The sequence below is a fragment of the Lutjanus erythropterus genome, chromosome 13 (genome assembly GCF_056507025.1).
Source record: "Lutjanus erythropterus isolate fLutEry1 chromosome 13, fLutEry1.hap2, whole genome shotgun sequence".
In the NCBI taxonomy this organism is placed as follows: Eukaryota; Metazoa; Chordata; class Actinopteri; order Lutjaniformes; family Lutjanidae; genus Lutjanus; species Lutjanus erythropterus.
Genome location: NC_139329.1, coordinates 11,389,587 through 11,401,645, shown reverse-complemented (window position 1 = coordinate 11,401,645; position 12,059 = coordinate 11,389,587). Strand labels below are relative to the sequence as shown.

The following is a 12,059-nucleotide window of genomic DNA, read 5'->3' as shown; positions in this document are numbered from 1 at the left end:
AATATCCAACTCTTTGAACGAGGAAAAGTGTGTGAGGAAAAAAAGCATGATAATGAAGTACTGTAGTGCTGCAGATATTCCCTGGCTGAAAAATCTTGCTCTCCAGATGAAAGAAAAAAAGTGTTTTGTTTTTACAGACCATAACAAACATCACATCATCATGCTTTTATTTATACAGTTTTTATTTCTGGTAAAAATGAAAATCGTAATGCAAAAATGATCATTCCAACTAATTATATTGCAATGTCAGTCAAAATAATCACAATTAGACTTTTTTACAACATTGTACTGCCCTAATCCAAATAGACTGTCTCTGTATTTTGTCATTTAAACACTGTTCCTGTCTCTGTCTAGAGGTATGGATACAGAGGGCTTTGGGGAGCTGCTGCAGCAGGCAGAGCAGCTAGCTGCAGAGACAGAAGCCGTATCAGAGCTGCCACATGTTGAAAGGAACCTCCAGGAGATCCAGCAGGCAGGGGAGAGGCTTCGATCCCGCACCCTGACCCGCACCTCACAAGATGCTGCCGACGTAAAAGCGTAAGGAATATGTTCCATGTTACTGTATTGTGCTCCATACATAACCTTCTGTAATACAAGAACATTTGCATTGTCATTTGCATATCCCTCCCCTGCCACTTTGATGTGTCCCTTTTATTCTGGTAAAAATAGATAGTTATGTAATTAATATTTGAGTTTTATCAGGAGACTGCATTAAAAAAACATTCAAGCAGATACTTCCATGACTGAATAATCCTCCTCTAACCTTGGATATAGGAGTATTTGTGACACCCGTCCATAGTTGTCCTGGCTTCTGTCCTCCATGTCTAAAGATCACACCTTCTGATTTTGACATACTATTTAGAATCTTAATGGGGACATACATAATGTAGTTAACGACTATGAAATGTAAAATTCAAAATTAAAGTTGTCTTCTTGTCTTAAAAATATGTAACGTAAGGGTTCATTGAACCATGTTTGACAAATTCAGTCTTTTATAAATAACTTTTATTTTGAAATTTGTTAATTCTCCTTACAAATACCTGAACACGAACCTTACATTTTGAGCTGTTTTGTCATATCATCTAACCAATGGATAGTACTGCAATAGTAGCAAAGCCTCTTGTGCCCTCTACTGGGTGTTGAACAAAGCTGCAGTTCATTGTCAGTTTCAGTGTAGTCCTTCCATTACATTCATTCATTCTCACCACCTCCCTGTCTTACTCTCAGGTCAATCCTCCTTGGTTCCAGAGGATTAGACATCTTCCACATTTCTCAGAGGTTGGAAAGTCTAAGTGCTGCCACCACTTTTGAGCCCCTGGAGCCAGTCAAAGACACTGACATACAGGTATGAGTGACCTACCAGGCCATGAGTTCACTTGGTTGCTAGCTTTGCAGTAGGGCCGAATGATTTTGAAGAAATATGTAATTGCAGATATTTTGACCAATATTGCATTTGCGATATGATATGTGATATTACAGGAAAGGATAATTCTTACAACATTCTCATTTTCATTGAAAAACACATTAAAACATTTAGGGTGTGTTATGTTTTTTCAGGAATCTGTACTAAACAAAGATGTTTTCTGAGGTCTAGAGAATGATGTGTTGGCTAGGAAACCTCAGTACCACAACTACCACAATATTTGATTTAAAAAGCTATTTTACACACACTTTGCCTTTAACAAATATTGAGCATCCTGCAATATGAAAATTGTAGTAGATCATATTGTGATTTCAATAAAATTTTGATTAGTTTTTCAGCCCTACTTTTCAGTCTTGTGACACCTATATAGTGTTTCACCAGCAAAAGACTCACCGGTGTCTGTTTTATGTGATAAGCAAAAGGACGCAGTGAAATATAGGTTGTTTCAGACATCACAACTAGAGCGATGAGAGTAATGGGTCTATGAAGCCATCTTTGGCTGAGTTACGCCCAAGATGGACCATCTCTAGAGTTGGGCCAAAGAGCGCCTGGCCCACTTCCAAGAGTGTTGTGTTGATGTCTCTGACTGCAGCCCACATGTGACGATCCCCCTTCTCCCCTTCAAACAAGCATGTATGGTAACATTCAACTCATGTCTATGCAAGAGACCAGAGAGAAAGACATTGTATAAACCTTTTTGTGTTCAGCTCTCAGTACGTTTGTAGCTTTTAACTGAATCTCTGTGGTTTATAGCATGTGTGTATTGCCTAATAGTATATTATTATAAAAGCCTAATAGTTCACACATTGGCCTGCAGAAGGATTACACAAACCAGGTAACAGCCAAGAATTGAAATAGATTTTTGCGTATTATTACAAGTTATTGCTGTCATAGAAGATAAACTGACAAGCAGGTCATAGTGACACTCTAGCTTCATTTGAGTTCCTGTTTGTTTGTTTGTTTGTTTTTCACCATTGAATTTACTGTGTGGAGGCATCATGTAACAGGAGTGAGTTTAACACTGAATGCAAAGATTGACACTGAACAGTATCTGTAGAGTTGCACTGAAAAAACCCCTGTAACCCTTTCCTTAGTTCTGCTTGAGGCTAGAGGCTTGAGGCTACGTTAGCTGCCACTGGCATAACACACCCTTCAACTGAACTGTCAGCAGTAAAGTTGTATTGCTGGTAGTGTAGGCGTCAGGTTTTCACAAGGATGAAAGAGGAGTGTATTTAGAAGGATGATATCTCTGCTTGTGCTGCACTGATTTTGATGTTTTTTTTAAACAATCATAAGTGCAGTAGTGTTATAGATGTACAATTCAGTACTTTTTTGACGTTGGGTTCCTGCATGTATTTATTTGTGGTCTTCATATTACTAACAAAGCATAATCAACACTTCACTTTGTAACAGTTCACAAGGATCTGTATCTTCTATCTTCTTCCTCTGTTTTCTCTTTTTCCTCTGTCCTACCACTCCTACCCCGTCTCTTCCTGTGCCTCAGAAAAGCTGTTGGATTTGCCCGAGCTCCAGCCATTTCTCTTATCTCTCTCCATCTCTTCATCTCTCATCTCTTTATTTATATGGCCCAACAGCACAAATTACAAATTTACCTTAAAGGGCTCACAGTCTGTACAGCATACACCCTTATAGCATGATAGGGTAGAGCCATAGACATTACACCAGTTTAAATCCATGTCTCACCAGCTTTTCTCTCCCTATATTTTTCTCTTTTACTATCACGGCCCACCTTCCATCATTTTACATTAAGTTGTACCACTGTCTTCCATTCTTCTCGGTCAGCCGGATGTATGCCAGCCTGGGTGAGTCTGACTGATTGACTGGAAGAGCACTTAGTTTCTCTGTCTTGCACACACACCTCCCTTTCTGCTCTTGCTCTTTACCCTTGTATTGGCTTCTAAGAAGACAGCTCATTGCAAAATGTCATTTCAGAAGAATTCCTCTGGTGTGTTACAAATAAATCCACATCTCCCATTTGAACAAGCAAATTCTGGGAAGGTGAGGTGAGTCTGCTGAGAAAGTAGTATTGTATTGGCATTCACTGTAAGGCCCATATACTGAGAAATAGTTTATATAAGCAATCATTAAAAGAATGACATGGCTCTCTGGAAAAAACAAACAAAAAAAAAGCCCTGTAGCCCTCTTAGTTTTTTTTTTCTAATTGGCTCATTCAGCAATAAACACAATAACAACTACAGAGGAACTTGTCTGATTAAAAATAGGGTTATAGACTAAGGGCATAGTGGGGCTTTAACAAAGCCTCCAACATCTCTGTCACATCTGTCTTTCAATGGTTAATTGAGCCATTTGTCCACAACCTTGGCCAAAGCCAGAATCTTGTGATGCCCTACTTGGACTCAATTATACTGAAATATTTTCTAATATTTTATTTGCTTCATCAACATATATGGAAGAAAAAAAACATTCAAAATTACTTTCAACACCACAAACTACACCTTTAAACAAACAATGGGGTTGTAATATTTGTTGTAGATTGCATGACAAAAGTATAAGGGTGTCTTTCTTTGTGGTCACTCAGTGTTAATGGGTGCGTAGACATTACAAGACAGCAACAGAAAGCAGGATTGACATACTATGAGTAGGACAAAAGGCAACAGTAAAGCTTTAATTTAAAACATACAGTGTTACGGTATTGATAACACCTTAATAACTGGTGTTAATGTTCCAGATTTAAATTATCGTGATATCTATTTTTGATTACTGTGCTTTGAAAAGTTGAGGTTGTTTTGCATCAGTGAAAACACTGATGTAGCAAAGTATGCGACTTTCAACTTAAAACTTGGTGAAATAATGTCAGTGTGTATCAGTACTGTCTGAACATTTTCAGCACATTTTAACAATTAAGCAATAATAATGAAAGCCGTGGTAATTCTAGTCACTATAATCATGGTATGACATTATCATACTGACTAATCTCTAACTGTATCATACTGATTAAAGTTAGTTAAAAGGAAACCAGATGAAAATAAATAACTTGCCAAAAACTTTTCTCGTCATGTTGAATGAAATCCTCTTATTTCACATAAGTCTCTACAAGCGTAATGCCCTTAATCCTCTGGCTGGACTGTTGGTGATAGAGTTGCATTGTGGGTAATGTAGGCAGCAGGTTTTGACCAAAAAAATGTGTGGAATAAAAAACATTGCATTCATTTTGACTTTTTTCCCATTGATGTCCACTGTGAGTCTGACAAGGCAACAGAAGTGCAGTGCTAAAAAAAATAAATTCAGTTACCTATTACTGACATGGTTAAAACATTTAGTAGTTTGTGGTGTTCATTTTATTAACAGTGCCCAATCTTTTGTATTGCTGCACTTTGTAATGCCTCACCACGGATCTGTATCCCATCTTTACCTTTCTCTTCAACCTGATATTCCTTTCCTTTTTTGCTTTATCCTCCTTTGTCCTGGTTCATGGAAGTTGCTGCATTTCCCTGAGCTCCATATGTGTCTCTGTCTCCCCAGTTAAACTGAACTACAGAAAGACTGACTTCAGTGTATGACAGCTCCAGGGTATATCTGATTAGGAAATGACACAAGAGACTCTCTAGTTTTTAGGTTCATGGGAGGTATGTTGAGATGCACCAGTATCGTTGAACCGTCTAAGATCATTGGTATATTTTAATGGTTGAATTTTGCTTTAAATGATGTCAGGCCATGGGATTGTGGATTTTCAGTGTGTGAGTGTGTGTATGTGTTTTGCATGAGTGAGCTGATACGTGCCCCTGCAGTTTGTGTGTGGAATACACACACACACACACACACACACACACACACACACACACACACATAGTGAGGGAAGTGGTGTGTGAATAATGTGCCTATATGTATGGCTGAACGCAAATTAGTGAGGATCTTACTATAGAAGGCTATATAGACACAGAGTCCTAGATTTAGGGCTTCATGGATGTAGGAGTGGCTAGTTATGTGTGGACCATGTTTATAGTCTACATTCTCAGAGGGCAACTTGTTCAGTTTTAACAATGAATTTGCTTTGTTAATATAGGTTTTCATGCTGTTTCTCTCAGTGTATAGTTAAAATGTGTATACATTTACTGGATGCCTCACCCCATCATCAGATATTCAGATTTTTCTGCACAAATATAGAGTAAGCACATGAGTAAATTCCATGATACTGAAGTGCAATTCTTTCAGTGAACACTGTAAATGATCATTTTGTACCCCGTGTACTGTGATACAGTTGTACAGCAAAGGCTATCTTTGCTGTCACACCTACATGACTAACTAAAATGTTGAAATTTGGCAAAAAAATGTTAGATAGTAACCATAATTGATGGACCTAAACTAGTATATGATTAGTAGGCTTTTTTCACATTGTCATAGTTCCTACATGCAATCATGGATGCATACAGAATCAGGGATTTAGACAGATGTAAACAAGGTCCTAACATGCATTTAAAAATTGTAACTAAAAAGCACATTTCATAATGAATCTCTTTGGATTTCAACAACCCACCCTAATGCTACCAAGTTCCAACACATCTGTGAATAGAATTACTACTAGCTGTCGTTGCATAGTATCCTTGCACTATGTTCTGTCAGTTTTGCACTTGTACGATATGTTCTCTGTGTTGATAATTGTAGTGAATGAATCGCTGTGGCTCGGCATTCAGTGCTTCAGGGTTACTCGTTTTCAATGTAATAAAAAAAAAAAAATATATATATATATATACATATATACAATGGTAAAGAAAGGAGGATGACAAAGACCAATATAGAGGAAAGATGGAAATATCAGGGAAAATAGATAGCAGTCAAATGAAAAAACTGGCAAAATAATCAAACTGTAGAAGTGGAAGGCAGAGAGCGGTGCTGGTAGAAAAATGGCGACCGGCTTCATTTTTTTCTGTGTCTGTGTCCTCGTCTCACTTTTCACCGTCTTTCTCTGCCAGGGCTCTGTCTCTCTCTCTCCTTTTCCTCAGCCCACTCTCTTTCAGCTGGTCCCTCTGCTTATGTCTTTTTTCTCTTTCACTTTACCTTCTTTCCTCTGATTTTTTTTGTCTTTTCCTCCTTCTCCTATTTAGCCTGCATCCTTTCTCTCCCTCCCCAGCTCCTTACATACACACACATATCCCTCAGCAGAGATGGCATGCGTTCAGTGGATGCAGTTGGCTAAGCCCAGAGCATCTGCTGAGATAGACGAACACTCCTGACATAGCTTCACAGAATGTGTGTGTGTGTATGTGTGTGTGTGTGTGTGTTATGCACAGGCTCCTTGTGCTGTGTTTGCATGCCTGTATCTGTGTCAGTCGCGATCGATTGCTGGCGTATGCAGTGTCTCTCCATGTGCTTATGAATGAATGTGCGTGTCTAGCGTAGATTTCACTGCACGTGGGTGCATGCATTTTTTCCCTGTGCGCTGGCCTGCGCATATGAAAGCGGCTATATATGGCATGTGCCTGTGTGATGTGCACAATACTGCAAGTGGAGGTGTGTGTATTAACACACTTGCTTTGTGTGTGCTGTGATAGTGAGCCTGCATATAGGAATGCCCCCCTCCTCTTCCCACATGTGCCTCCCAAACCCTTCATTAACTAAACATGACCCTTAAGAGCATGATTAGCCTCATTTCAAGACAGGATGTCGGAAGCCATCAACCGAGGGGGAAAAAATCCATTACTATAATTGCGTTGAGCTGAGGGAGGGAGGAGAGAGGGAGGGAAGAAAGGAAGGATGCATAGATGGATAAAAAAGGAAGAAAATGAGTGGGACTGAGGGAGGGAGGAGGCGGAGGGCCGCCAGAGATGCTGGGATGAAGTGAAGGAGTGAGAGAGAGAGTGAGGGTGAGGGCTGAGGGAGGGGGGACTCAGCTGATGGTAGGAACTGATATTCTATATGAATCCATAGTTCCTTCTCGTGGATCCCCCCTGTGTCTGAGCGCTCAGTTGGTACGGCCCTCCAACAATAAAACCACCTCCAATGAGTCTTGATGTGGCACTTCCACTCGGTACTCCGGCTCATGCACAAGTGTCACTGGCCTGCTTTTGAACGGGGAAAGGCTGCAAGCGGACCGCCATGCCGGCTCAAAAAAGGGCACAGGGAACACGCCCCAGCATGGCGGCCACTGCTGCTGCCCTGACACAGCGACACAGAGGGATGGAGAGGCGAAGGGGCGATGCAAGTCTCCTGTGCTGTCAAAGCTCAGATACCTGGCCACAGACAAAGAAATGAAAAACTATTTTTTACTCTTTCTTGTCTGAACCAGTCTTTTCATCTGTCAGTCTGTCTGCCAGGCAGGCAGGCGATCAGCATGAGTGAGTATTGCCTATACACATGGAAATACACACTCACTCACTCACTCACTCACTCACTCACTCACTCACTCACTCACTCACTCACTCACTCACTCACTCACTCACTCACTCACAGACAGGCATATGCTTTGTCTGTCACTTTTTTGTCACCTCACTGTCTTTCTCCATGTCTTCTCTGGTTATGCTACGTTGTCTATGGCTGTATGGCGTCCATGCAGATGGTGATGATGATGATGATGATGATGATGATGATGATGATGATGATGGTGATGATGATAATGATTGTATAAAATGATCGTTAATGATTTGAGGTAGACATCACTGTCTCAGTATATATTCACCTATGTGTATATGTGCTGTAGTACTTAACATATATATTTTTGCTACACAGGAAGTGAAGGAGTGAAGGGTGGGGTTTCACACACACACACACACACACACACACACACACACTCACAAACTCACATGCGTGCGCACACACACACACAGAGGCACTGGTCGGCTCATTGTGTCATGGCAAATGAGGACAGAAAGCCTCCCACTCTTACATCCATGATGACTGGCACAGAGAGCAAGGCTCCCAGTCTTTATTACCCCCTTAACTGCTCTTTTACGGTGTCCTTACGTAGCCTTTAGATTCCTTGAGACTGTGTATATCTCTTATCTCTTATCTCTTAGTGTGTAATAACCATGAGGCCAGATCGAAAGAGTGAAAAATCAGACTTGCTGATTCCACTGAACATACTTTAAGATTGCATTCAGGTGCAGACAGTGTGACTGTCTTGACCAAGGCTAATAGAATGAAGGCCTGTGTGTACCAGCACAGAGACATGAGCGCATGCATGCATGCAAGTTAACATGCGTATTTCAAGAGACACACACACACACTCGCCAGATATGTTATGTTAAAGGACTAGTTTATGTGAATTCCTAAAATATGCTAATTTTATTCCATGACTTTAAGTAAGGTGCATTTTAGAGAGCAGTCCGATGTCCACTGGTGTTTCATAAAAACTGCACACTGTGGCAAAATTAGAGACAAAGATTAAAACTTCGATCGGTTGTATTTTCAATTGAACGCAGAATAGCCCTCGGTTCTACCCTCTTTACCAAATTCAGCCTCTCTTTCTCGATGCACATCCGCTGTGTGTATCTAACAGTATTGGAGTATTTTCCCATTTATCTGTAATTATAAAATTTTCTCCGTCTGTCTTCCTGTGGAAGCTTCTGGGCTGTCTGGCCGGCAGGCTGTGGGTGTTCACAGTGGGTTGCAGATCTCTGAGGATACACAGCACAGGGGTGGGGCAATGGAAAACGTATATCTTTAGATATACCCTTTGCCCAGCAGTGAATTGGTCATTGAAAGTCACAAGTGTGCATTTGTCTGCTACTAAAATGTCTTCTTTTTTATATGGTGTCAATGTGTTAGCATGACATGACACATTTTCTCTATTTAATGTTTATTTTTACCATTTTGGAATGAATGCAAGAAAGAATTGAAGCGTCATCAGTGTGTGAGACGCTGGGTACAGTGTGTTTCTCAGTCTTTCAGCTGTTTAGTGCTAATCAAATTTACGCAGCAGTTGTGACGTTAGCAGCAATTATGTTGTGCTTTTCTGTGATTAAAGCTTTGAAATCTTCTCAGAATGGTCAGCTTCATTGTTTTACTAAGGCCCTCACCAAAAACGCTTTTTAGGGGGGAACTATCCAAAGTTTGTATCAGTCTTGAAAAAAAAAGAAGACAAAATTGGCGATTTTATGTGTGCATAAAGAGTTCTTTGTTAGTTGTTTTAAAAGTAATATCATCCTAACACTAACGTTTGGAACAAAAAGACTATTATCTGTGAAAGCAAAGAACATTTAAATCAGAAGACAAATGGGAATTTTGGCCACAGCTGTTGGCTAAGTTGTCAATTTACATTTGGCACCAAAAATGTTGTATAGGCAAAGTCGTTGGCAGTCCAAAGTGCAGCTGGCAACAAGCAACAAGATGCCAACAATGAAAAATCTTTGCCTCCCGTTGTACTTCAGTCGAAGTAAAAATGCTGAGGTAACTGCACAGCAGAGTTATCCAGCGTTACCCGATGTGCCCCCCCCCCCCCACACACATTGCATGTTTCTGGAAAAGACATCCGTCTCATCATCTCATTTCCCCTCCTCCAATTTACTGGAATAACAATCCGAGTCATCATCAATGACTAATACAGCCTGTTCTCTTGTAGTAGCTCTTACAACTTCTCTGTTCTTTTCTATTCTATTCCCTTTTCCAGTGCAGCTCTCCAGTGAGCGTTGACCTGAGCTCTCCTCTGGTTAGAGTGGTTAAATATAGACCTATTCTCAGGCTCTCCTGGGGAAAAAAGTGAGATGGAGAAAGAGAGAGAGAGAGAGGGAGCTGTTTGAGGGAAAGGATAAAAGAAATGGATGAGAACAGTAGAAACTTAGTTCCTTAACTGATTCAAATAGATTAATAGTATTACATTTTTTACCAAGACCAAGTTGGACCTTTTAATTTTAGCGCTCTTAATGCCAGATAGTGGTCAGCATTCAACTGCAAAACAAAGTCAACTGCATTTTACAAGCATTAAGACACATTTGATTTCTGCCATGATGTCAGCACTTTCCAAAGAAACTAAAATTGTGTTAGGACACAAGTAGATTCCAGCAGTGATACTTGTGACCTTAATGATTGCTGTTTCTTAAATTTTAAGGCACGTCACTGACCCACTTAGAGCAGTAGCAAACTGCTGTCTACTAGGATTAAGCAAGATGGAGTTTATCAACTCTGTATCATGGATCACTTTCTATGAAGGACTTTAATAAGAAAAAGTAAAAAACTGTCTTTCCTGCTGCTGGACATGTAAAACACATAATGCAGTGCAGAATGAGATCAAATCAGCTGCCAGTTATTTTCTATGTAAAGCCATACACCTGCAGTAACAGAATACACCACCGCCCTACTTTCCACCATAGAATATAGAGTCGTTTGGATTTCCTTTTTTCTATGTTACTTCCAGGCTACTGTACTCTGACTTCTTCTCCTGTCAGATGATAGTGCATCAATGTCTGTGGTATTGATGTTACAATAAACAGGGTTAACCTCATTGGGTGAGATAGAAAAACGAGTTCCACCCTTGTAAAGTCACTATTAAATGACCAGTGTGTAGAATTCAGTGACATCTAGTGGTGAGCTTGCAAATTGCAAACACCCCATCTCTTTGTCCTGCTCCAAAGTGTGTAGGAGAACCTAAGGGGTTATGAAACTCATGAAAAACACAAGAAACTGTATCTAGAGCTAGTGTTTTGTTTCTGATATATTCCGCTAATAAATCATAAAGCTTACATGTTGGACCGTTGACAAGGTGGCTCTTTTAAAAAGGTGGGTAGCCGTCTATTCACGGAAGGAATCAAGTGAAATAAAACACAAAAGATCAAGACACCACTTCACCACCACCACAGATTTACTTTATATGCTGTACACATTATGCTTAATATTCTGTTCACCAGTCTCGCTGCTGCAGCAGCAGTGTGGTTTTGACTAAACATCACTTCCTGCAATTCAAAGGATGTTAAGACTTTTTTTTTCCTCTGGAAAGCACCAGGGTATTTAGATCGGCACCTGAAAAGCTTTAGATTATTTCATCAGCACCGGCCACAGTTACCGATTTAGTTACAGAATAGCTCTTAGTTGAATATTGATAGAATAATGCATTGAAGCAAGGTTAATTGGCCTTGAGAGATCATACATTGTCTTTACACTTTTCTAGCATTGGCAAGGTTTAGTTTTTAATGCAGTGTCAACAGTTGACATTATTTTAAGAGGTTATTCATTCGCACAATGAACCTTTGTGCTTCCAATTTGTTCTCATTTGTCAGGGCAAGTGAATGCAATAAGGTGAAGGCTGAGAGCACGAACAGAAAGGAAGGGGAGGAAATGAAACTGAAGTAGGCAAAGCAGCGAGCAGGTGGGGGGGGATAGGGACACAAGAGAGATGTGATGAGAGAGGAGAGATGGAAGGAGGAAGGAAGCCAAGAGCACCCACATCCCTGTAGAGCAGAATGATCAGCTCAGAGAAATGCTGTGTCTCTCACCAGGTGCTCATTCTTCAAACTGATCCTACATACTTCAGACGCAAAGACAGATGGTGTCAAATATGTCATCAATAAATTAAAATTCTATTATTTGACAGAGGAAACAACTTTCCACCAACTTCAGAGTGTGTTATGTCAGAGGTAGAAGGCCTATGGTTATATAAACTCTAAGAATGCAGCCTGTCTTAGCTTTCTTGCATAATAAAGAGCAGCAGTATTTTCATTTGCATCTC

General features: G+C 40.2%; 1 protein-coding gene across 2 annotated transcripts in view; it reads left to right on the top strand.

The window, feature by feature from the left end:
- nup93 (nucleoporin 93) overlaps positions 1-12,059 on the top strand; it is a 29,456-nt gene that overhangs the window by 1,414 nt on the left and 15,983 nt on the right. Inside the window, exons 2-3 of one of the 2 annotated variants that reach the window (XM_084733920.1) lie at positions 357-537; positions 1,228-1,345. In XM_084733920.1, the coding sequence (XP_084590046.1) occupies positions 359-537; positions 1,228-1,345 (297 nt within the window). In that variant the 5' untranslated portion in view covers positions 357-358. Of the gene's footprint in view, positions 1-356; positions 538-1,227; positions 1,346-7,718; positions 7,738-12,059 lie in introns of those variants that run through there. The other variant, XM_084733921.1, reaches the window with a different exon arrangement.